The sequence below is a fragment of the Crassostrea angulata genome, chromosome 7 (assembly GCF_025612915.1).
Source record: "Crassostrea angulata isolate pt1a10 chromosome 7, ASM2561291v2, whole genome shotgun sequence".
In the NCBI taxonomy this organism is placed as follows: domain Eukaryota; kingdom Metazoa; phylum Mollusca; class Bivalvia; order Ostreida; family Ostreidae; genus Magallana; species Magallana angulata.
Window position 1 is genome coordinate 11,839,129 of NC_069117.1, and position 26,659 is coordinate 11,865,787.

The 26,659-nt window shown below is 34.8% G+C and overlaps 4 protein-coding genes across 5 annotated transcripts in view; 1 reads left to right on the top strand and 3 right to left on the bottom strand.

Annotated features, from left to right (window-relative positions):
• Positions 1-2,474: 2,474 nt before the first annotated feature.
• LOC128157287 (heat shock 70 kDa protein 12B-like) lies at positions 2,475-6,209 on the bottom strand. Of its 2 annotated transcripts, none has more exons than XM_052819764.1 (5): positions 6,080-6,209; positions 5,256-5,831; positions 4,819-5,037; positions 4,260-4,413; positions 2,475-4,024 (listed from the first exon to the last, which is right to left on the bottom strand). In XM_052819764.1, exons 2-5 carry the CDS (start codon positions 5,781-5,783, stop codon positions 2,955-2,957), a joined length of 1,971 nt encoding a protein of 656 aa, XP_052675724.1. In that variant the 5' UTR covers positions 5,784-5,831; positions 6,080-6,209; the 3' UTR covers positions 2,475-2,954. The 2 variants fall into 2 exon arrangements, with proteins under 2 accessions (XP_052675724.1, XP_052675723.1); XM_052819763.1 differs by having other exon boundaries at positions 5,256-5,845.
• Positions 6,210-8,663: 2,454 nt separating this feature from the next.
• On the bottom strand, positions 8,664-23,625 carry LOC128157288 (heat shock 70 kDa protein 12B-like). The gene is made up of 5 exons (XM_052819765.1): positions 23,455-23,625; positions 22,827-23,274; positions 22,482-22,700; positions 10,319-10,472; positions 8,664-10,063 (listed from the first exon to the last, which is right to left on the bottom strand). The coding sequence occupies exons 2-5, from the start codon at positions 23,199-23,201 to the stop codon at positions 8,982-8,984; spliced, it is 1,830 nt and encodes a 609-aa protein (XP_052675725.1). The 5' UTR covers positions 23,202-23,274; positions 23,455-23,625; the 3' UTR covers positions 8,664-8,981.
• Positions 10,979-13,267, top strand: LOC128157289 (uncharacterized). Its single transcript, XM_052819766.1, has 2 exons — positions 10,979-11,047; positions 11,588-13,267. The coding sequence occupies exon 2, from the start codon at positions 11,857-11,859 to the stop codon at positions 12,808-12,810; it is 954 nt and encodes a 317-aa protein (XP_052675726.1). The 5' UTR covers positions 10,979-11,047; positions 11,588-11,856; the 3' UTR covers positions 12,811-13,267.
• A 720-nt stretch (positions 23,626-24,345) lies between the features above and the next one.
• LOC128157286 (extracellular matrix protein 3-like) overlaps positions 24,346-26,659 on the bottom strand; it is a 30,144-nt gene continuing 27,830 nt past the window's right edge. The window contains exon 25 of the mRNA XM_052819762.1: positions 24,346-26,572. Coding sequence (XP_052675722.1) covers positions 26,099-26,572 — 474 coding nt within the window. The 3' untranslated portion in view covers positions 24,346-26,098. The remainder of the gene's footprint in view (positions 26,573-26,659) is intronic.

The window sequence follows — 26,659 nt, forward strand, 5'->3', positions numbered from 1 at the left end:
TCACTAATAAAAATATATCAGCAAATTATTTTACTACCATACTCGTACTGTACCATTTTTGTCCATTCTTAAAATACGTGTTCTCCAGAGACTTATGTAAAAAACTGAACTCTATTTATTTTACAACGATTGATAAGCAAGTTCTACAACTTATATTAATTAAGACTTATGTATAAAGACATTTATCTCTAACCAGTAATGCATAAAATTAGGGTGGATCCAGGGATTTATGATTAGGGGATTTTTTTAGAGTCAGTGGGGTCTTTGAACCGTCTTGAGACTCCAAGTTAGTCCATGGCAAATGAACGGATTTCAATTTTTCGAGGTAATTTTTGCAAACTGTTGCATTATTGTTTAAAAAAAAACAACTTTTTAGTTAAAGAAGATATGCAAGTGAACAATCGGGATATTTTCAGTCTGTTTAATTATGTGAAACTGAAATTACATTATTTTTATGTATAAAGGACATCTTTCCTTTATATGCATCATAACTATGATTTCAAAAATACAAAACCTTATTACTTGGTTTATTGCATAACTGCATAACAGTGAATCTTTGGAAAACCTTTGTACACGAAAATCCCTGCTATGTACTAGTCGTTTGTATAACTTTTACGGGTTTGTATATATTTCTTTCTTCATCACACGACATATCTTATTAAGGCCTTCCGTTTCCAACGGAAGACCTTATAGTTTTCGTACTGTTTCTTCTTCTTATTATTTTTTTCCACAAATTTTGTGCACGCGATATCTCGATAACTATTCGGCCGATTTTGACAATTTTTTCACAGATGATTGCCAGTGGTCATAATTCTATAAGTTTTTTTAAATTTTAAATCGTCACTTCCGGTTCCGATTTACGGCCGATTTTGTAAATTTTTACGACAAATTTTGTGCAGACATAAACTCAGAGACTATCAGAGATATGAATATAAAATTTTCAGGATATGTAGACTATAGTTTGAAGTTGTGCACAATGCAGTTTTTTATGCCAGTGGCGCAAAGTTTAGGAGCTCGCCTGGGCTCGAAAATTGGATACGAATATTAAATCAAAATTTTCATACGTTTTGATTTGTATCTTTTTATCAGTTAATATTTTGTTAAGACATATAAAACAAAAGTGGTAGATAATCATAAGTTCTTTCCAACAAATTCAAGAAAAAGGGGCTGGCCCTTTTATTTAGGGGCCAAGACACTTGTAAACTCTAATAATACAAATAACTTAAATACGATAAAGATTTTGTAATGCATTAAAGAAGAAAAGTTGTGGATCGTAACAATATCTATTGGGTAAAATCATTGCCACGCCCACTTATTACGTAATTAGGGATTTTTAGGGGCCAAAGTACTTAAACTCTGACGCAATATATACAGAGAGGGAGACATATTTTGTTTTTTATTTAAAAAAGCATTGTAGAAGATAAAATGCCTGCATTGATGATATTAAGCGATTCCATTAATCAAAACACCGCTGTCTATCCCCATTAAGGATCTAGAGGGCTTGCCCAAAAAATATATAATCATTTGTATCTCAAAAATGATCAACAAGTATAGATAGGTGTAAGAACACAAAATGTTAGTATTTGTGAGACTTTTCAAATGAACTCAAGAAAAAAGGGTTGGCCCCTGAAATTAGGGGACAAGACACTCGTAAAGTCATTAACCATATCTTAAAAACGATCAAGATTTTGTGATGCATTATAGAAACAAAATTGTTGATCGTAACAATAGCAGTTTGAAAACATCATTGCCACAGCAGAACACTTTGTTAAGCATTTTAAAGGCTATTGACAATGGTTTACATTATTTGAAAGGGAGTGGTTGAGGGGAAATTTCATTGATATTTTAATCGTATCATTTAAAAATTGAACGGAAGACCTACTCGTTACTCGTAACGAGATCGTATCTAGTTACTTCTTATAATTATATCGAATATTTCTGAAATAATTTATAATATTTCATGTTACAACTCTTTATTTTTTTTTTATTACCTTCATCATGTTCAACATAGAAAAATCACGATAATCTAAAGGGGCATGGTCACAGATCAATTTTTTTTATTAATCGTCGAGTTCTTAGTGAAATACAGAGCTCACAATTCTTTGTTATGTAAACAAAGCTCAAGTCATGTTTTTGTTTACATTTTTTAATTTTTTAGGTCTAGACACCTAAAATGAAGGTTTAAAATGCTAGCAACTGTTTATTTATTTTCAAAATCAGCAGTTAGAAAAATCAGTATGAAAAAGCCTTTTTATGAAATATTGAACCAATGTAAACAACAACATGGCCTTGTTCACATAACAGAGAAATGTCAGCTCTGTATCTTGCTTATAACTCTACAATTGACACTTAAAGTTTATTTGATCATTAGAAATGCCTTACTAAAGCAAAGGCATAAAAAAATTGACCAAAATCGTGACTATGCCCCTTTAAAACAAACTACCATATTCTCAATCGATCGTTGAATTTCAATTAAAACAAAACCAGGAAAGTCGAAAATATTTTTATTATTTGAATTGTTCTTTGCATTATTCGAACGATTGTCAAATATTTGGGATATTTTCTGGTAAAAAAAATGAACTTAAATACCATTCTTTTACATTCTGGTCTGTGAATTCATAATATATTTACAAAACAATTTGCATGGTTTACATACATGATACATTTCATCAATCTTAATATTAAAATCTTAAAAGCTGCTTTTTTATTGATAAAAAATCTTGAGCACCCCAACCCCCGTTTATATAAATGAAGTTGACAAGAATATTAAACCGAAGTTTTCAATTGCATGTACCATAACCAGTTGTTTCAATAATTTTCATAAAATTAAAATTCTTTGATGAATGAACATATCATATATTTTGTCAAGATGATTTTTTTTTTCATTCAAAGTTAAACATGTTTAGAATAGCAAAAATTACTAGAATATATATGCATCATAAATATTCAATTCATCAAGGTTCGTCGTCAAGGAAATTAAATTCTGCGGCCGCAGTCTCATTTGTACGAACGTTTCTGGCACTAACAGTGATCTCTGTTCCCCCAAACTGAAATTTTGCTTCAAATCCTCGCTCCAACCCGCCAGTAATGTCGGAAATGTCCATTTCCAAAGTTCCCAAAAGATTACAACCAGGTTCATCTGTGTACATCGGGTTCGGTTCTTTTGACGTGTAAACAGGGAATGATATGGTTGTTTGATCGGCATAAATTGGATGATAGACATGTTTTCCTTGATCTTCATTTAAAATCAGAACATCTCCCGCTTCAACGTGCTTGCTAAATATACAATGACATCTCTCTTTTCCATCTCTTTTATCCTTCGTTTTTCTTTTGGGGTCGTGTTTTTTCGGATCAAATAGTTCTGAACAACCTATTCCGTAGGTGAATTTTGCCACCCTAGATGCAACAACGCTTTGATCATGTCCAAACAACACGGCGCCTTTTAGAACAGCTAGTCCTGCTTCATGCGGAACCACCACTCGGCATTCTGGGAAAGCTTTTCTGACAGCATCTTGTAGTATTGCCGATTCAGAAAAGCCGCCAACCATTAGAATTACTTTTGTCCCTTTTACTTTTGGATTAGATAAAATCTCTCCAACGTGATCGACTATGTGTTTACAGGACGGAGTGAAAAAACTTTCAAACAATTCTCTATCCATTCGGATTTTGTCTCCTTCCCATTTCAATAATTTTGCGTACTTGGTATCCTTTGTTTTTTGTGAAATGCTTTTACTATTTTTCTTCTTAAAGTTTTCCGAAAATGTCGGTGAAATTTTCAAAGTGACCAGTTTTGTTTCTGATTTTTCACGTTTCTTTATTTCAAAATCTCTCAATACATCAATGTAATCCGCCGTGTTAAAACGACAATATTCCTCCATAAACTCCTCTCCGACTATGTCAATAAGCATCTGTTTGAAGGTTTTGTCCACCAATACACCGCCCCAGTCTCCCCCGCTGGCTCGACTCAGTTCGTGAAGTTTCCCTCCAGACTTCACCTCGTGTACAGTCATGTCAATGGTCCCACCTTCGCAAAAAAATAAATGATTTATAGAAATAAAAAGCAAAAAATATTTCGAAATTATCTTAGAGGACGAATCTATCTCTTATTATTACTAGTATTGTACGACGGTAATTATATGTTGCAGGCATGCACATGAACATTCACAACACACGAATTTTATTTTATCAAATTAAAGAGTTTATGATAACATCCCTTTAGCAAATTTTATTTAGTTTTTGAAGAGTCGTTTTATTCTTACCTCCTGCGTCTAATACGAGATATCTCTGTCCAGGTGAAAACACGTTAATACTATCAGAACCATCCTCATATTTCGCCAACTGCAACTCTTTACAGAGGATAGATGCTGCCTCAGGCTCCAACGCGATCACTAATCTATTGCTGTCTATTCCTGCCTGGAAAAAACAAAACAATGAAAGCCAACTGATCAACGACCCCAAAGTTATTTGAAAATCATAAAAACATCAGGACATCACTTTAACCAAAATTCACCGCGCCAAGTGAGAGATTGTCAATGAAACAATAATTTTTCTTGAAGGGAATTTCTATGTCAAATTATGGTAATGGTAAAACTATTTCAAAGGCTAAACATTACACTTATAACACACATGATAATTTATAAGTTCCCTACATTTTCGTCCAAAATGGGTTGTATAAATATTGTGAAAAAAAACAACCATGAAATCCAAAAATTTTGTTCGAATGATATTGTTGATTTTTTTCTCTTACCTCATGCAATATAATTTCATGGTTGAACAGAGTTCTAGATAATAAGAATACTTTAGAAATTGCAGTGTTACCTTTTCTGCTGCTTTTCTCATAAATTGTTTCGCCGGATCGTCCCAAATGGCCGGGACAGTCAGTACCCAATGTATATCCAAGTCTTTTATTGACGTGCCTCGATCTTTGTGCTCCTTCAGCAAGTGGTCTTTAAGATATTTAATTGCATGGGAAAATACGTCTACAGCTAGCATTTCTTTTCCTATTATGTCGGAAACTGTTGTCTTGGTAGAAAGTCTCTGAGAAAATAGATAATGATTTTTAAAATAAAGACCTAATTATCAGATAGACAAAAACCATGGTCATAAAGAAGTAAATTTTAAAATGTAAAGATATTAAAATAAACTGTTTTAAAAAGAATTTAAGGTTTTGTATCGATCAAGGGGTTTTCAGGCAAGTTTACTGAGTTAATTATACAATTTATCCACTGATATTTAAATATCGCATGAAAACGTACTTCTCCTGATCGTAGTTTATCATACAGGATCATTTTGAATCTTCGGAAATAGTAGAAATCATCAGAAGCATCATCTTCAGCTAACTCAAGGTATTTCTTTTCAGCTTCGTAGCCAAACGCTAGAAAATTCATCTGTTCGTCTAGAAGTACAGTAGTAGGGGTCTTGTAAGAAATGAGAGTGGTGCTGCCTGAATGCCAATGAGGGCAATATATTTTAATTGGATTTTGCCTCGTTGAATATGCGTAGCCAGAATAGGTTGTTCCAAAGTCGATTGCACATACAAACAACTTTTCTGACGCAACAACTGGTCTGTTGTCGTCTCTTGCAATTACCGGTCTGTTGTCGTCAGAAACAGCTACTGGCCTGTTGTTGTCAGAAACAGCTACTGGCCTGTTGTTGTCAGAAACAGCTACTGGCCTGTTGTTGTCTGACACAGCTACAGGCCTGTTGTCTGAGGCGATAACTGGTCTGTTGTTGTCAGACACGGCAACTGGTCTGTTGTCTCCCTTCTTTGGTAACCTCGACATTTTGGTTTATATGTTGGTATTTTAGTCCATCTCTATTTTTGTTCTTCTCTTTAATGAATAATCTGCGAGTTAATAAACTATTTATTTGTCTGTGCAAAATATGACATAATCATCTAGAAAGAATGAAAGTAGCAGCGCAACGCTAAATACACGTATAATACTCGTTTTAAAATATGCAATATTTTTTACTTTCGTTTTAGCCAATTCTGTAATTACTGAGATTTGAAGAGACTATTGTCCCAGTCAGACCAAACGACACAACATATAAAATAAAAATAATTAATTTATGTGCTTACTAGGAAGTCCAAACTTCTGAGGTGGTTTTTTCCTCACTGGGGCTTGGTGTATTTTGGACTCGGTTGTCACACATTAATTTTGCTACCTGGTATACCGTGTTTATATCCACGTGACAGGAAGTGCAGAAAATACGGTACGCGAAATCGATCTTGATTAATATACCTTTATTAATGTACCTTTAAAATCGCACGAAAACTAAGAGCAGACCTAGGTATTTTCGTATGGGAGCCAGTGTATCAATATGCGACACTTTATATGCAAGTTATTGAATAATGATGCGTGTTACCGATTGTGAATCTTTTACACCTCATTAATCGTAAACCAGGTAAGCTGTTTGCAGTGTCATAGCTGATGGTCTAGATCTGTAGCTCCCGGTTTAAAAAAAAAATCGTCCATAGATGGGAGCTACAGTTCCATGTTAAAAAGTTGCAATTTTACTGCGCATCAAAAATTGCGCTAGATTTGAACTGATTCGTATTATTTCCACACAAATTATGCGGATCGAATTTTTTTTAGTATTTTTCAATTCTTCAGGCAATTTACTCCTGATATCGTTACTTTACTTATTTCAGACTTTTTCTTTAAAAAAAAAAACACTCTTACCTACCTCAAAAAATAATTAAATTTCGTTAATTCGTGGCCAGAGTTGTTTTTAACATTTAATCAACGCAATTTGTTGTGACTGAAATGGCTCAGTTGTAAAAGCACCACGCTAGATACTTGGTCTAGGTATCTTATATAACTAGACTTTTAAGGTTGTAGGTTTAATACAACCAAAACGTAAGGCAATACTTTTTTCTTATCGTAGTATAATTAAAAATTCTGCTTTTGCAAACTTGTATTATAACGCAATTAAATAGATTTGAATGGAAAAATTATTTGTTATGACTTAACCAAATGGTCATTTATCGTCTTCAAATAACCTTAAGTTTTGGTGGTATCGAATTCACAACCTAACTAGTTACATAAGGGCTACAAAATGATGTAATATTAAATATATATTTGCACGCCTTATCCACCTATCTAACGTTTTGTATATACAAATCAGTATATCTTCAAATCAAACTAGGGTGATTTACTGTTCCTTACAGCAAAAGCTTAAGATTAATAATCCCCCCCCCCCAAACAAAAAAAAATATCACATAAGCCATTATATTTGAGCTCATGCCATAAACACATTGGACATTAATACAAATACACCAAAAGTAGACAAAAAAGGTAATATCATGGCTAAAAAATTGATAAAGCAACATGCAGGCATTGATAAGATAAATACAGAGCTTCTCACTGGCAAGGAAAACTAGTACTATACATCTGCCATTTTGATAAACATCTACAAAAGATATGGGAATCAGAGAGGACAACAACATTCTGGAAAACAGATCTTATCGTTAAAGTACTTAAAAGGAGACCTCTCTAATTGCAACAACTATAGAGATACATGTATAATGCTGTTATCGGTCACCATAAAACCCGAATATAATCTCCAATGAATTGCTGTATATAGAAAATAATATCATCCCACTATCCCAGTTTCACGGTACGTAAGAGAAAATGAAAGTGGATAGAACGTGTTTGTAGAATGCACCTAAACTCCGTCCTAAAGGTAACAATGAATTGGACACCAACTGAAAGGAGAAAGAGAGGAAGACCAAACGTGACCTGAAGGAGATCAGCAGAAAGAAAAAAATGAAAGGTAACAAATATTTTGGCATGGGGACAGGTCCAGAGATGGACCCAAAACAGACCAACATAGACGTCTCTGGGGGATGTCTTATAATCTGTAATATATGTTCTGACCAGCACAAAGAGGACTAGGTAAGTATAGCTAGAGTTCATAATGTTCTCATTTAAAGAAAAGTTGAATCTTCACCTGGCTCCTCGAAACTTTAATACATGTTTTATTTGCCATACTTTATTTTTTTACTGCAACGGGTAAAGAGACTCGCATATTGTTTCTCATTCCGTTTTTAATATATCATATTGGGGTCTATCTGCATTGTTTTTGTAGTTTTGTTAACGACTTACTTTTTAACTCTTTTTCAAGTGTTTAATTTTTCTTTATTTTGAAATCTCTCTATAAGAAATGTTAGACTAGTACTTGGTATTCATGAAAATATATCTGTCTATATTAATTTGCATCGGTTGAATGTCTTGTCCACTACTGCACATTCAATCACGTTTTCACATAGGCCTTTCTTTTCACAGATTATCTCGATTTCTTACTTTTGATTTTGAGTAACAGTTACTCTTAACATGGACTTTTCTTTTTTATGATTTTGTTGTATATTAAACAGTGTAGCGCAAGGCATGTAAAGTATAAGTTCAAGTCATCGGAAGTTTTACGAATACACATGTACTTAACTACAACATAGTTACCGCACGATTTCTTGAGAAAGTGTTTGAGCAAACCTTTTGGGGGAAAAGGGGTATTTGCATTGGAGGATTTATGTTACCATTTTCAGTACTATATAATAGTATCGTTTTCTTTCTATCACAGTACATCGTAGTATTTCTGGTGTATATCCTGACACACCATTCACTCTTTTTACTGACCAGTGCACATATCAGTCTCCAAGAGTAAATCTCTCATTGATAGTGGATACGATAATTTATTGGAAAAAAATCTAGTATTCAATAGATAACTAAATAGAAAAACACCATTATTTAAATAATTATTAATAAACAAGTACGTGGAAAAATGCATATTTAAGCTTTTTAATTGATACATTTTAAACTTTAATTATTCTCTTTCATCATTCCTTCTCGATGTTGAATGAAATAAAAATAAAGAGTAAAAACAACAAAATGTGTTAGCATTTCACAACCACGTTCACTCTGTTCGCATTCTTGCATAATGGTCAAAATTAAACAAGTTTTGCAATTGACAAAAAATCAAAATCAAGGTTCGTCACTTAGAAAATTGAATTCTGCGCGCGCAGTTTTGTTTGTACGAACGTTTCTAGCACTAACATTGATCTCTGTTCCTCCAAACTGAAGTTTTGCTTCAAATTCCCGCTCCAACCCGCCAGTAATGTCGGAAATGTCCATTTTTAAGGTTCCCAAAAGCTTACAACCGGGTTCATCAGTGTACGTTGGATTCGCAGCTTCAGACGTATACACGGGAAATGAAATGGCTTTCTGGTCGGCATGTATTGGATAATACGAATGTTTCCCTTGCTCTTCATTCAGATAAAGAATATCTCCTGTCTGAACGTGCTTGCTGAATATACAATTACATCTTAATTTGCCATCTTTTTTATCTTTCGTTTTTCTTTTAGAGTCATGTTTTTTTGGATCAAAAAGTTCCGAACATTCTATTCCATATGTGAATTTTGCAACTCTAGAAGCAACAACGCTTGGGTCATGTCCAAACAACACGGCACCTTTTAGAACAGCTAGTCCTGCTTCATGCGGAACAACCACTCGGCATTCTGGGAAGGCTTTTCTGACAGCATCTTGTACTATTACCGATTCAGAGAAGCCACCAACCATTAAAATGATTTTAGTTCCTTTAACTTTTTGTTCAGAGAGTACTTTTTTTACATGACTTACAATTTCCTCACAAGATGGATTAAAGAAACTCTGAAATAGGACTTTATCCATTCGCATTTTGTCTCCTGCCCATTTCAGTAATTTTCCATAACGTGTTTCTTTTGTTCTTTGTGAAATATTCAAACCAATTTGTTCTCCGTATTTCTCCAAAAAAGTCGCTGAAATTGCCAAATTCATTTTTCCAGTTTGTGATTTTTCATCTAGTTTTTGGCGTTTCTTCATTTCAAAACCTCTAAACAAATCAATATAATCCGCAGTATTAAAATGGCAAAATGTTTCCATGAACTCCTCTCCGACTATGTCAATAAGCATTTGTTTGAAGTTCTTGTCCACCAATACACCGCCCCAGTCTCCCCCACTGGCTCGACTCAGTTCGTGAAGTTTCCCTCCATCTTTCACCTCGTGAACTGTCATGTCAATAGTCCCACCTAGGCAACAAAACCAAAAAAACAAGTACATTGTATACGATAAAAAGTACAAACACACCTTGAATACAACGAAGAGTTTAAATTTGGTCTCGGGTTTAACCAAATTTAATACTTGGTTAATTGCAACAAAAAACAGAGAGCTTCAATATCAACTAGGTCCCTCTGGAGTTATAAAGAATATTGTAGTCCAGCAAATATTTTAGGTTTCAATTCATTACACGAAGACTCCCAAAATATTGTTGAAGTTATTTTTACCCCCGGCATCCAAGACAAGGTATCTCTGTCCAGGAGAAAACACGTTAATGTTATCGGATCCACCCTCAAACTTCTCCACCGGTAACTCCTTGCAGAAGATGGACGCCGCCTCCGGTTCCAACGCGATCACTAGTCGGTTGCTGTCTATTCCTGCCTGAAAATAGAACGAAATGAGATAAAGGCTTGCAATACTATAGTATACTATCACGGAGTGAAATTTCAATGAACTATAATTCAAGACATTTTGTATAAAACTTCAAATTCACATTCCATTATTTGTTATCAAATTGCTATAATATCTTTATCACATTTTGTCTTTCAAAACATTAATCCCAAAACATATGTTTACGTAAGGCGTAATTGCTTAATCGTTGTAAATTAACTCTTAACTTTGTGGACTTGATATAATTGACTCACTCAATTTGAAGTTTTACTCCGTGTCATCTGTCACTCATGCTTATAGTGCTAATTACTATTGTTTACTATTCTTATTTATATCATTTGTTCATTATTATCATCAGTCAAGAATTAGGCTTCGGATTGTTCGGGTGTAGTTTTTGGATTTCCAGAATTCACCCTACCGACCTAAAGTTCAAATAAAGTGCTTTTTAACATCTAAAAAAAAAAAAAAAAAAAAAAAAAAAAAAAAAAAAAAAGAGGTAAAAAGGTTGTTTGTTTATAATACATGTCTAACGGGATCATAAGTGTTAGGATGTTCGCATTAAAATTGTAAGTTAAACACTTTATTGATTGCGTCAAAAAAATTGTTAAATCCCTTATTTCAGAGTAAGATTTATTAACCTCTTCGAGCTAAACGAGTAAATATTAAAGGAAAGTGGTTAGATAGCGAGATGTTTGTAGTTCGAATTGTCTCTATTGAATTATTGAATAGGCACTGCGAGACTGTCAGCTATTATATAACTTTTTAGTTTAGTTGAGTTAGTTCATAGTTTGTGTGATAAAAAGTAACAATTAGACGGGTTGCCGTTTTATGAATTTAAGATGATTTTCACTTATTATAGTTCACTATGATCATGTAATTTTAATTAATATGCAGAGGGATTTTTGATAATTATTGTTTTACCCTCTGTACAGTCACCAGATTTTATTAAGTATCATTATACGTAAATTTATTACATTGAATACTATTTTGTAACTGGTGACTGTGTGTTTATAAAGATATTTTACACTTCCATCGACTGACGCCATCCTAAATAAAACATCTGATAACAATTATTATACTTATATCTCCTTTCTTTGGATTTCCAGCCACCGTAGAGGACGAGCCATATTTGGAAAGCTCCCACGAGTAGAGCTGTTAATTGATCCAACAAGGATAATATCCCTCAAAGCGAGTTATTTCCCCTTTTATAACGAAAATAATAATAACACGGGAAAACACCCAAAGTAACAACGTGTTAACTGGTGGAGAATCCGGGTAATTCACCCGGGGCTGCTGCATAAACTTTGTAGCAATTAGATTCCGTGTACCAACAACAAAGCGAGTTTCCCCGAGATTGTTATTCAACGTCTCAGAAATGCAACCCAAGAGCAGAGGATTTCCCCGCTCATTTCGACCATCAAACCAGCGTCGCTGCTTTTCGAGTTTCTGGACACCCCCAGGACTTGCACGACTACACTCCAGACCTGGATCCTGTCCAGCATGCTACAGGTGCGGGAATACTTTTACCCGCGGACACCTGTACTCGTGTCCAGCTACACGTTCGGAGTGTTTCGTGTGTGGATTACTTGGCCATTATGCTAAAATGTGCTTCTACGCAACCATTCCTTGCCATTCTCATCCGCGGAAAACTTACCCGGTGGCGACCAACGACAAACGTTCGTTCAAAAATGGTTCGGCCAAGGATGGAAGGACCTGCAATCGGACAGTATCGTCTGTAGGATCGACTGATACCCAAGCAGGATCAAAACTCGACCCTACTGTAGGAATTTCTGAGAAAAAGCCTCAAGAAGTTTGTGTTGCAATTGCTGATATTTCGCAATGTAGAATGCACCTTGCACAAACCAAGACCTTAAGCAAACGACGCCGGGACGCAAAAAGAATTAAAGATTATTACAACCGACTGGAACTTGTGAAACAGCTGCCGTTCCAGCACTTGAGTCCAGAAGACATTCAAAAATTATTTAAGCCTGTTGTAATTCAAGACCACATGACAACGCTGAGAAATCAAAATAAAATGCTAAAGAATGTCGTTAGCAATCTAAGCACCGACTGCTACGATTTAGAACAGTGTCTTAAAGACCTAAAGCAAAGACAGACCATCGCTAACCAGAAGATAGCAGTCTTAAACGACATCATCACCTCTCAAGAATGCGACATTGCGGCCTTAAGGAAAAACTCAAGTTCAAGAAACCGATTTCACAACACTCCCGCGCCCAGACCAAGGACCACGGAAAATAATCAACGACAATTTTACCAGTCCGTCTACTTCGGTCAAAGGCCGCGTGCACCCAGCAATCCTCATTGGTGAGCTTTGAGACGAGGACGTCTCATTTTCCGGAGCGAGAGGGAATTATCACGGAGTGAAATTTCAATGAACTATAATTCAAGACATTTTGTATAAAACTTCAAATTCACATTCCATTATTTGTTATCAAATTGCTATAATATCTTTATCACATTTTGTCTTTCAAAACATTAATCCCAAAACATATGTTTACGTAAGGCGTAATTGCTTAATCGTTGTAAATTAACTCTTAACTTTGTGGACTTGATATAATTGACTCACTCAATTTGAAGTTTTACTCCGTGTCATCTGTCACTCATGCTTATAGTGCTAATTACTATTGTTTACTATTCTTATTTATATCATTTGTTCATTATTATCATCAGTCAAGAATTAGGCTTCGGATTGTTCGGGTGTAGTTTTTGGATTTCCAGAATTCACCCTACCGACCTAAAGTTCAAATAAAGTGCTTTTTAACATCTAAAAAAAAAAAAAAAAAAAAAAAAAAAAAAAAAAAAAGAGGTAAAAAGGTTGTTTGTTTATAATACATGTCTAACGGGATCATAAGTGTTAGGATGTTCGCATTAAAATTGTAAGTTAAACACTTTATTGATTGCGTCAAAAAAATTGTTAAATCCCTTATTTCAGAGTAAGATTTATTAACCTCTTCGAGCTAAACGAGTAAATATTAAAGGAAAGTGGTTAGATAGCGAGATGTTTGTAGTTCGAATTGTCTCTATTGAATTATTGAATAGGCACTGCGAGACTGTCAGCTATTATATAACTTTTTAGTTTAGTTGAGTTAGTTCATAGTTTGTGTGATAAAAAGTAACAATTAGACGGGTTGCCGTTTTATGAATTTAAGATGATTTTCACTTATTATAGTTCACTATGATCATGTAATTTTAATTAATATGCAGAGGGATTTTTGATAATTATTGTTTTACCCTCTGTACAGTCACCAGATTTTATTAAGTATCATTATACGTAAATTTATTACATTGAATACTATTTTGTAACTGGTGACTGTGTGTTTATAAAGATATTTTACACTTCCATCGACGCCATCCTAAATAAAACATCTGATAACAATTATTATACTTATATCTCCTTTCTTTGGATTTCCAGCCACCGTAGAGGACGAGCCATATTTGGAAAGCTCCCACGAGTAGAGCTGTTAATTGATCCAACAAGGATAATATCCCTCAAAGCGAGTTATTTCCCCTTTTATAACGAAAATAATAATAACACGGGAAAACACCCAAAGTAACAACGTGTTAATACTTTAACAAATGTAAACTCGGGATTAATTTACATATTGCACATAGCAGAAAATTGTTAATGTTCAAAAAAAGCTCTATCTTGTAGTAAAATATTCATTCTTGTATCTACTTATTCAACTGATTTCACCTATTCGAATAGGTGACATCAGAGACAATATGATTTATGTCGCTGGTGACATTACCTAATCAATAAGTGATATTAACTACTAGGATTTAATTACGTGACATAACCTTATTGAATTTTTTCGTAGAGTTACGGACCCGCAGCTAGTATACAATAAAACATTAAAAATGGAATCCTTTGCTTCGTCGTGCGGTAAATTTATTTGTAAGCCATTGTCTTAAGCGATGTATCTATTATATTTTAATGACATCGGTCTTCGAATTTAGGTTGTATCACCGATTCAAAACTAATGGGTGTTGTAATAAATTCAAAACGAATGATATTACTTACTCGAATATGTACATGTAGCAATGGCATCGGAAGCAAATTGAAAGGGGGGGGGGACTCGACTAATCCTAAAAAATATTGAAGAAAAAAACCTAATTCCCAAAATCATCAAAATCCTAATCCGTGGGGAGGGGGGGGGGGGGGTTTCAAAAGAAAAAATCTTACCTACCAAAGTTTTATTTCTCAAAACATGAAAATCCTAATCCGGGGGGGGGGGGACCTATTACACCAATAAAAAAAATCTTACCTACCAAAATATTTCTTTTCCAAAATCATGAAAATCCTAATCCGGGGGGGGGGGGGGGGGGGGGGCGCTAGTATGCCTATTACTCCATCTTCTCAATCTTTCAAGGTAAATGAAGGAACAATCATATTGCCAGCCAAAAAAAGTGGGGGGGGGGGGGGGCTGAACCCTCTATTCTGCTATGTGCCTAATGGTTACGTTTAACTTTGCAAAAAACTTAAATAAAGTGTGGGGGGGGGCTTGCCCCCACCCCCCCCCTACCCCCGGTTCCGACGCCTTTATGTAGTATAACCTTTTCAAATAGGCGATATCAGTAAATGACAAATACTTTTAAAACGGCATTTTATAAAAACGATTCCTACGCGTATCGTCTTCACATTGGATATATTTAAGGAACAATGAATCATTCTTTGAGTATTATGAGGTGATAATTTCGGTCGGGGCCAGGCGTGAACAAATCCAATGATAGATAACAGATTTGATCACACCCAACCGAAATTATCACTTCATGACATTAGAAGAATGATTCCTTATATTTCTATAATTTTCAGCAATTGTACAATTTAATATTTGAATTATTGGACTGTGTATTACAAAATCGATACGTAGTGTTATCAAAGAATATTTACATTCAGTGTATATTTCCCCTTATGTTTGCATTGAAACTCTGCAACGTTCAATTTTCTATATTTCCATCTACCAAGTATTATTCCCTCTATTTCTTACGGAAACTTAAAGTTAATTTATAGCTCTATAGAAACAGCCAGACTGAAATCTACACGCCCCGTTTATCTATTGGTCGAAATTTACACCGGCTGAAACTGACAAGAAAGTGACAGAACGAAAAATGACACGCCCTGTTGATCGATTGGTCGAGACCTACGACAACCTATGAAAAATCACGGACTGCACGAAATAATCATGATGATGTCAGACTCAAAGTCTCACAGAACTAACGGGGTTTATGTATTTTTTCTGCAATGTCGCTACCTTCATATCCCGAATGAATCACCAAAGAAGGCATTTTATTGTTTAAATGCTAATTCATGCGCCGTGAGCACAAATAATATGTTTTACGGTGCTACCGTTCTGGCGAGCGCAGCAAGAATTACACATACCTTGCATCATTGTCAACTTATAGTTTTATTTCGGTATCAACAAACGTCAAAGAATTTTTGCTCTACAATAAGTATGCCAAAGGTACTGATTTTAATGGTTATGATACATACAGCGCAACCCCCTACCCAGAGAGAGAGAGAGAGAGAGAGAGAGAGAGAGAGAGAGAGAGAGAGAGAGCCCTGTACCTGTTTGTAGGTGTGTAATTTCCCACTTTTAAATTTAATTGTCTGACTATATGCAATATCTACATAATTTTTTACCTGTTTATTTTTTCATTTTATTCCTTTTTATTTAGTTCTAAATGTCCTATTGTTTATTCCCTCCCTACTCATATACTTACCTGCCTACTGTACATGCATGCACAATTAGCTTAAAATGGGTCGATATGACAGTAAAGTATGGCTTTTGCTAGTATATATATATAAAATCTCTATATAAAAAAAAGATTAAAAACAAATCATATGTCAATAAGCAGATAAGGCAGGTATCGCAGTCTATACTGAAATAGCCAGTACACTCATTACAGATGTTTGATCCACCTCTAAATTTTTCGCGGGAAATATAGCGCGAGTGCACTGTGACGTCATCCACGACTTTGTTCGTCTTTGTTTACGTTTCTCGACTCAATACGAACGTATGGAAGCATGCAACAAATCTTTTGAGTCTGGCCAAAGCATATGCGGTACTCAAAACGTGTCTTCAAACTTAAAGTCACCGTAAATTACGCGTTAAAAGTCGGCCATTTTTGGCATAGCACCACGGGTGAAAACATTAGAGAGCATTATGGGACGTAGACAAAAAATTTTGTTTGATGAACTGTAGGTTTAGCTCGTTCTTTTTCCCGCGCACACTGGTTCTTAGAGCTCGCTTCGCTCGCTATAAACGTCTCCAGGCCCCGGGGCCATAAAACTTAGCTAGCTCAGATCTGAGACCGAAATTTGACACGGTCTCAAATTTCGGTCTAAGTCTCACACTTGGTGTGCCATAAAAAATTCTTGTCTCGGTCTCAGTCTCGCTTTCTTAGTTTGGTCTCACTTTTGAGCTCAGAAAGTTAGACAAGTAAATAGGTGTCTAACTTCTTAGTTTTTGCTCACTTTCAATATGGCTTCCGTGGGTGCGAGATTGAATTTATACAACATCATTCAGCGAAGAAGAAAGACGCCCCGTCCAAGAGTTTTTAAGGACAGAAGCAATCCACTGGAAGAACTCCCCGCAGATGAAGTTTTTAGGAAGTACCGTTTTAGGCCAGACACCATTCTATTTATAGTTGGTATGTTCTTCGAAGACTTGGTTCATCCAACATTAAGAAATTCCCCTCTGCCTCCTTTGCTACAAGTTCTGGCTGCCCTGAGGTTTGTGGCGACAGGATCATTTTATAACTTAGTTGGAGAGTCCCTGGGTGTAGCCAAATCTACTCTTCCGTATAGCCAACTATTTTTTTATACGACACATTCACTGAAAAGCTGATCTTGTCATATTCACGATTGCATCGAGCTGCTGAACCAATAGAATATGCATATGAGAAAATTATTTTGAAAATAAATATTGTGATTATACTATTTTATTTTCAACAAGTTTAAAAATAATTAAGCGACTTACGCATTAACAACGTCCGTTACTTCAAGCCAGGCTCGGTTTTTCTCGGCCTTACCGCTACTCGCCCCTTTGAACTTTCCATCAATGACTTCAATTCTTTTGGAAACTTCTTCATAGAGAACTTCCCTCTCCAACGGAGTCCAGTATGGCTCGTTTTGAACCTGGTTCATCGTTTGTTCGACGTTTTTGCTTATGAGATAATCAATTTCCCGTTCACCCATATCGGCTGCTACGTTGATTGACGCTGATGACATCAATTAACGTAAAATGACGTAACAATATGCATACGAACTAGGAAAAGATAACACTGAATAGTATTTACATTTATAAAATTTATTTTCATACTTTTTCATGCATATATTTTTATTGCGCAATATAGTGGGCGTGGCACTGCCATGTGTCAAACAAAGATCATCCACAATTCACTTGATATCCTGCTAAGTTTAGATCTCACTTTCTGTCTCAAATTAGACATTCTTAAGTGAGCTTAAACTTCCTTTATGGCACACTCTAAGTGAGACGAACTAAGTTGAGATCAATATCTGAGATTTTTTTTTTCGGTCTCAGATCTGAGCTAGCTAAGTTTTATGGCCCCGGGGCCTGGTCTTTGAGTATATTAATTTTTGTAAGATTAAATGAAAATTTCAATCTTACATAACCAATTTGATATGTACATTTGAAAAACTATCATATATATATATATATATATATATATATATATATATATATATATATATATATATATATATATATATATATATATATATATATCTACTCCTTAATAAACAAGGTTTTTCTCCAGTAAGTTTCTGACACTATATTTAGCTCACCTGAGCTGAAAGCTCAAGTGAGCTATTCTGATCACTTTTTGTCCGTCGTCCGTCCGTCCGTCCGTCCGTCCGTCTGTCCGTCCGTCTGTCTGTCCGTCTGTAAACTTTTTACATTTTGAACTTCTTCTCTAAAACCGCTTATCCAATTTCAACCAAATTTGGCACAAAGCATCCTTATGGGAGGGCGAATATAAATTGCAGAAATAAAAGTCCGATCTGTATTCAAAGCGGAGAAAACCTTGAAAATGTAGAAAAAGGGGGGTGCATTTTTAAAAATCTTCTTCTCAAGAACTACTGATTCCAATTCAACGTAGTTTAGCATAAATTATCCTTATGGGAAGGAAAATATAAATTGCAAAAATTAAGGTCTAATTCTGTTTCAAATCTGAGTTATTACGAAAATAATAATAAAGGAAAGGCGTATTTCAATCAGTTTAATAGCCTCGGATTCGGCATCCGGTAAAATGGGTAGACAAGACTTGGCCTGGGCAAAACAAAAGATAAGCAGTTATTAATCTGCCAATCTCATTAAAATTTCAGGATATTTGATGGACCAGTATATTTGTATTTGCTGTAATTATTGCTGCAAAATAATGCGTATTTGGAATTGACGATTGCCGATCTGCCCCGGCTTTTATTTTGCCACTGCCCGGTTTTGCTTACCCATTTTACCAAGACTCGTATTCCATACTTCTAAAACGAGGTTCTTTGTTGAAAGCAGCCATGACATTATACGAAAAAGGGTCGATCTGACTATGATGAATTTGCTTGTTGTAGTTCGCGTATGAAGGGAAATTTTTGAAACATGAAAAATATATTGGTGCCGATTTTGTGAAGTAAATTGAGGCTAAATATTTCAATGCGTTGACAGTTTTCACACATGACGTTGATGTTAGCTTGTTCTGATTTTCGTTTCGTTTTCATTATTTATGCTTTGTAACCTGGAAACTGTCGTCTGTATTTCGTGATTTTTACGTATCAAATCAAACAGGGACTTCGGTAAATCAAACAGTTACGTTAACTGTTTACCTGCGCAAATTAACCAAATCTGATGTAGGAGTACTGAAATACAATTCATTCTATCGGTAATTCGGCATTATTTTTTGCGTAATGGTAGATTAATGCAATAGGTTTTTGTTGAGATGCTCGGCATTTTCTCTAGTTTATTCAGTTCAAATAGAGTTTGATATCGCTTACGGAAATATGTAGGTATATACATGTATATATATGATTCATTTCGAAAAAATAAATTGTGTTCTTTATTTGTTATACATGAAGTGCATGTTTCTTGTGTTTAATTGTTAACAATTTCTATTTACTAACCATTTTTTAGTGTTTGCTTCGAATTATAAGCAAGATACAGAGATCTGCTACAATTCTATGTTTGTACACAGATCTTAAAAGCTAAAGATTAAATCAAAGTACTGATAGTACTGAAAAGCGCTAACCCAGCTTCTGTATGTATATAACAGATATATGTATATAGCATTTCAGCTTCTGTATACGCACTATATTTCCTCATCACTGCATGACAGTCCCTGCAATGATGTATGTAAGCCCCGTACATTAATTTCACAATAACCCATAAATTAGATTCACAATAGCCCGTGCAGTTATGTGCATAAACCCCTGAAACTGGTTCCCTAACCAGTTTAAATGATGTATACTTTTGCTTATAGGGGGCGGTTATTCGATGCACCGGAAGTTGAAGTCTAATGACAATAAAGGGCTGAGCTATGCTTAGCGCTTTAAAAAGTAAAAAAAATTGTCAATATTTATTACGAAAATTTTCAAAATCTGTTCTTCCAGAAACCAACTTATTGAATTGTAAACTTAACCTTTTTAGCTCACCTGAGAATGGGGCCACAATGGGGGGGTCGAAGTTTAACAAATGAATATATAGAGTAAATCTTTAGAAATCCTCTTCTCAGAAACTAATCGGCCAGGAAAGCTGAAACTTGTGTGGAAGCATCCTCAGGTAGTGTAGATTCAAAGATGTGAAAATCATGACCCCTGGGGATAGGGTGGGGCCACAATGGAGGGTCGAAGTTTAACATATGAATGTAAAAAGTAAATCTTTAAAAATCTTCTTCTCAGAAACTAATTGGCCAGGAAAGCTGACACTTGTGTGGATGCATCGTTATGTAGTGAAGATTCAAATTTGTGAAAATCATGACCCCCGGGGGTAGGTTTGGGCCACAATGGGAGATCGACATTTTACATAGGAATATACACAGTTAATCTTTAAAAATCTTCTTCTCAGAAACTAATCAGCCAGGAAAGCTGACACTTGTGTGGATGCATCCTCAGGTAGTGTAAATTCAAAGTTGTAAAAATCATGACCCCCGGGGGTAGGGTTGGGCCACAATGGGGGATCGAAGTTTAACATAGGAATATATACAGTAAATCTTTAAAAATCTTCTTCTCAGTAACTAATTCGAAGGCAAAGCTGGAACTTGTGTGGAAGCATCCTCAGGTAGTGAAGATTCAAAGTTGTGAAAATCATAACCCTGGGGGTAGGTTGGGGCCACAATGGGGGATTGAAGTTAAACATATGATTATATACAGTAATTCTTTAAAAATCTTCTTCTCAGAAACTAATTAGCCAGGAAAGCTAAAACTTGTGTGGAAGCATCCTCAGTTAGTGTAGATTCAAATTTGTGAAAAGCATGACCCCTGGGGGTAGGTTTGGGCCACAATGGGAGGTCGATGTTTTACATAGGAATAAACAGAGTCATCTTTAAAAATCTTCTTCTCAGAAACTAATCAGCCAGGAAAGCTGGAACTTGTGTGAAAGCATCCTCAGGTAGTGTAGATTCAAAGTTGTGAAAATAATGATCCCCAGGGGGTAGGGTTGGGCCACAATGGGGGATCGAAGTTTAACATAGGAATATATACAGTAAATCTTTAAAAATCTTCTTCTCAGTAACTAATTCGAAGGCAAAGCTGGAACTTGTGTGGAAGCATCCTCAGGTAGTGAAGATTCAAAGTTGTGAAAATCATAACCCTGGGGGTAGGTTGGGGCCACAATGGGGGATTGAAGTTAAACATATGATTATATACAGTAATTCTTTAAAAATCTTCTTCTCAGAAACTAATTAGCCAGGAAAGCTAAAACTTGTGTGGAAGCATCCTCAGTTAGTGTAGATTCAAATTTGTGAAAAGCATGACCCCTGGGGGTAGGTTTGGGCCACAATGGGAGGTCGATGTTTTACATAGGAATAAACAGAGTCATCTTTAAAAATCTTCTTCTCAGAAACTAATCAGCCAGGAAAGCTGGAACTTGTGTGAAAGCATCCTCAGGTAGTGTAGATTCAAAGTTGTGAAAATAATGATCCCCAGGGGTAGGGTGGGGCCACAATGGGGGGGGGGTCAAAGTTTAACAAAGGAATTTATAGGGTAAATCTTTAAAAATCTTCTCAGAAACTAATCAGCCAGATGATTCTTTATAATTGTTAAGACTTTGGCCCCAGGACAATTCTTTGGCCTCACCAGAAGGTTGAGAGTTTACTGTACGTTTATATCCCATATATAAACTATTGTTAGGGATCTTTTTGAGAACTGCAATACTCAACACATGATATGACTATAAAATCATCCTGTTAGAAAAGGGACTAATGATTATAAACATAAGAATATCCAGGGGAAAATGGATTTTATTTATACAGGATTTACATGAATTATTGTATATTGTCCAGATAGTTTGTATTATGACTCCATTGAGCTGATTTTATCATACCTATTGTTCCTCAGGTGAGCGATGTGGCCCATGGGCCTCTTGTTTTTTGTCGCGGAAGCAAACTTAATAACATATATTGATATGGCTGTTCCATGTATGTTTCATATCCCTGACTAAGAGCGTAAAAATGGCTTTATAGCAGTGATACATAGTTATATTATATTCAAACAGACATCAGTATAAAAATATAAATATATGCATTGAATGCTTAACAAGGACACAGAAAAATGTAAATATTTTGATATAAAATTATGGAAATTTAGCGTCGTGTAACTTATGTATTCCATTTGTCTCATTTGACTCTTACAATATATGAGCATCATATACTTTCAAAGTGACAAAGGTTCGTATTTAAAAAAGATGTGAACAATTGGAAGAGCATGCAAGAAAACACGTTAGAATTAAGAGAATAATAATGCCGTACTGAATTTACCTTTTCTGCAGCTTTTCTCATGAACTGTTTCGCCGGATCATCCCAAATTGCCGGAACGGTCAGCACCCAATTTATATCTGAGTCTACTATTGTTGTGCCCCGATTTTTATGTTCATTGATCATATGATCCTTTAGATATTTGATGGCATGAGAAAAAATATCCACCGCAGGTAATTCTTTTCCATAGATATCTGCAACTGTTGTTTTGGTAGAAAGTCTCTGGAAAAATATTGAACACTTATAAAAAAAAACAACCCTTCACAATAAAAACATACAACAACAACAACAAAATAGTAATAAGGACGTTCAAATACAGAATATTACTTGTATTGAGTAAGATCATACTTCTTTTCCATCTCTCAGTTTATCGTAGAGAATCATTTTGAATCTTCGAAAATAGTATAAATTATTAGCCTCTTCTTCTTCTGCAAATTCCAAAAACTTTGTTTCAGCATCAAAGCCAAATGCTATGAAATTCTTCTTTGCGTCTAAAAGCACGGTAGTTGGAGCTTTGTGGGATATGAGAGTGGTACAGGTACTCGCTGAATTCCAATTTGGACAGAATATATCCCCAACATCTTGCCTCGTGGAAGACGCGTAACCGGAATATGTTGTTCCAAAGTCGATTGCACATACAAACAACTTACAATCTGTGCGACTGTCAGGCACGGCAACTGGCCTGTTGTTCCCCCTAGACTGTGTCCCTGGTTTACTCGACATGTTGATACTATCATTTATATAACTTCATCTCATGATTTCAATGGAAGAGCTGGTGATACCAAAAGGAGCTTGGCTACGAGTTAACATAAGAGAAATGTTACACGTTATTATGTCATCTATAGAAAGCTAACTATTTAACATAATCCAACTATTATTAATTTATTAATTTACTTTCGTTTTGAAAATTGTTAAAAATTATTTATTTAATACCTGTTTTACTAAATCTATGCGGTACAACAGATGATGTACTTACTGAGAAATGAACGCCCTGTGGTTGTTTCTTACACTCCTGGGGAGAGAATGTCTTTTACCCTTTCGTCACAAACTTAAAAATAGTTGAACCTTTATTTACTTTCGTTTTGAAAAACACCTTTGAAAGGTGTTGTTAACTATTTATGTGACACCCGCTTAATTCAATCTAGACAACACAATATATGATTTTACTGACAAAAAAATCAATGTTTTGTGGGTTTTTTTTTCTTCCTTCAAAAAATGAATTGTTCGATTTAGTTAAACAATGTACGCGTACCATATTTAATGCACTGTAAGAAACGTGACTTATTCAGTTACAATGTATGTGCAGTAGTCTGATATTCTAGCTTTTGTGTTTTAGCGTAAACATTTACAAAGTAAAAGATACAAATAATGCAGTATGAACTGAGGCATGAAGAATTGTAAGAAAACTACAAGACATATTTTGTAATGTGTTTTCGTATTGATTACTACGCACTTTAAAAACCATATTATAATCACCAAACATTTTAATTCAAAGGTTTATACAAATCTATTTCCTTTCATCCATATAAACTCGGTTATATAGACTAATTACGTTTCGATTACTCGCAATATAATCTACGAGTATTCAACTTTGAAACAACATTATTGGTTTCAGGAATTTGAATAATAAAAGCTGTTTCTTTTGAAGGGTGGCAAATGATAAACTGAAAAAAAATCAAATCTGTACATTGTTAGATTAATGTGGATGCAATCCATCTGGATGGTCATTGTTCGCCATTCAGTATTTTCTCCTTCCAAGAGTTATATTCCTTCTTTCATGAGGTATGAGCAAAGTGGCCAGATTTACTAAAACACGTATTCTACATTTCGTTACTTGTTTTGTAAGCAAAATAAATCAAAAAGTGAATTAAATTTTTATGCATGTAATTTATTATCATTCATAATTGACAATTCAATACACCATTGACAAGTGTACATCGCAGCATACAACAAAACAAATGAATAATGCATGTGTATAGCACTTCATCTTACAACAAACACGCTGATTTCAAGAAAAAATAATAAAAAAAGACATACATATGTACATAAGAACAAATAAAAATAAAAAGAGTTCATTGTGCGTTTTGTCTTCTCACTTGCACTGAACACTACACACCATTCCATATAAAAGTTGACATATTTCAATGCGGTTAAAATTAAGCAAATATTATATCTATCACCTTAGCTGCATCAATGTAGGTAAGCTAATACACATGTAATATGGGAACTTTGTTGATTTTAATATAATATTTTAAAAATTGGGAAAGTCTGACAATACCATAATCAATTTTAATTAACAATTTTAGCATCAAACGTTTTCCCTGTTCCTGATGTTCTTACCCCATGTTGAATGGCACATGGTCAATAATTGCAGTTCACATAAAAACATTTGATACTTATTAAGAAGGAAATGTAATTAATTTTTTTTTTTTTGTCAACCAAGAAATGAAGTCAGATGGGTTGTCAGGTTTGAATTCTGTAAATAAAAAACATGGCAATCATTATCAGTATATTTTTAGCTGCGTTCAAACACAAACTGTAAACATATATTGTCCAACACCAATGCAGAAAAAATATGGCAATCAAATATCAAAAACAAATATAGTCTTTGGTTTTGGCTTAAAAAAACACCAATAGGCACATATTGATGAAAACACAGTTTAAATACATTTCATATTATACAACCTTGTGTAATTAATGGGATGAGTGTACATTTATATATCACTTAGACATACTTAATTTTATAAAACAGTAGCCTACAGTTCACATTATAAATAACAAAGAGAAGATCTTAATTTATTTACTATGGCGCTAGAGATATCAATGACTTTGTATTCAAGAAAACTTCGTAATAATGTTAGAGATATCAATATCTTGGATTCAAATCATAAACAATCATACAACATACAGAGCCAACTTTCCTCTGTCAAACATCATTTCAAAGGAGTTAAAACATTCATACAACCATGAACATGAATTATTGGTAATCGCTGTTTATCTTGGAATGCAAAATATTTCAAATCTGTGTCACATGATCATGAGATATCAACAGCTTCTACAAATATCTGACATCTTACATATAATTACTTAACACAGCAGTTGATCTACATTATGTTCTTATAAGCATACATTTATGAATGCATATATACATAAACATATAAAACATCACAGAGACAAAGCCACATTCATCAATTAAGGCACACTGACAATAAAGACAAATACCAAACTAGGTTTGAAACATTATAACATACCACACAACAATTTACACAAACAACCAGTGGAATGCAGACTAGTAGATCATCAATGCTATATGTAGACTTAAATACAACAAAACAGAGTGGACTTTAATTGTGGTGTTAATATCATGAGGTATCTCTTGTTTTTGTCTTTTCTGACCACCAATATCATGTGACAATAATCTAATTACTAATATGCGTAATCTTTTATGGTTAAAATATCTGGATTTCAATATCACTTATAATATCAACATTACTTAAAATATCATTTCTAGATTAAATCAGAATTTGATTGTTGCATCAGAAAATATGAATTTTGAGCTGATTTATGAGTATTAATACATTTTCTATGAAAGATCTGTTGATAGCAAGCTTATATTTGTGCTACACTTCTGTGAAGTCCCCATTAGTGTCAATTTTCACCACAACCTTGCGGGGCCCCGAAGAGACCACCGTCATCGTACTGTCTGGTGTGGGTGGGGGTGAGGAATCCTTCCTCTTTTTTCGGATAATGAAAACCAGCAGTATAAGAGTAAGACACAGTAACACCGCTATTCCTACGAGTATTGGAATGAGTGAGGACCTCTCTCCTCCCTTGTCCTCAGAAACCTCGGATATTCCCGCTGTGGTGTCTTCTTCTTGATGTTCCTCTGTGAGGACAATTCTAATCATGTTTGTGCCCTTTCCAGCCACACCCAACGCCTGCATGACATCTGGAGACCTCCTTTGTCTCTTTTGCCATGGGAAGGATGCATCCTCCCCGGGCAAGGAATGATACGGTACAACCCTGTCGTCTATGGAATTTGGTGAGAGTAAATTGTAAATGACGTGGATGAACCAAAGTCTGTCTGGGTCACTCTGTTGTTAAAAAAAACAAAAACAAAACACCTATATAATAAGTTTGACAACTTTTTAGATCAGTTACAAGTATATAATTGAACAATT

Excerpts from the sequence above, each read along its gene's own strand:
- LOC128157288 (XM_052819765.1), bottom strand. The coding sequence starts at position 23,201 with ATGTCGAGTAAACCAGGGACACAGTCTAGGGGGAACAACAGGCCAGTT. Across the intron at positions 10,473-22,481 it reads TGAGAAAAGCTGCAGAAAAG|GCAGGAATAGACAGCAACCG; the intron begins GTAAATTCAGTA and ends TTCTATTTTCAG. Across the intron at positions 10,064-10,318 it reads CCTTGTCTTGGATGCCGGGG|GTGGGACTATTGACATGACA; the intron begins GTAAAAATAACT and ends TTTGTTGCCTAG.
- LOC128157287 (XM_052819764.1), bottom strand. The coding sequence starts at position 5,783 with ATGTCGAGGTTACCAAAGAAGGGAGACAACAGACCAGTTGCCGTGTCT. Across the intron at positions 4,414-4,818 it reads TGAGAAAAGCAGCAGAAAAG|GCAGGAATAGACAGCAATAG; the intron begins GTAACACTGCAA and ends TGTTTTTTCCAG. Across the intron at positions 4,025-4,259 it reads TCTCGTATTAGACGCAGGAG|GTGGGACCATTGACATGACT; the intron begins GTAAGAATAAAA and ends TTTTTTGCGAAG.
- LOC128157289 (XM_052819766.1), top strand. The coding sequence starts at position 11,857 with ATGCAACCCAAGAGCAGAGGATTTCCCCGCTCATTTCGACCATCAAAC.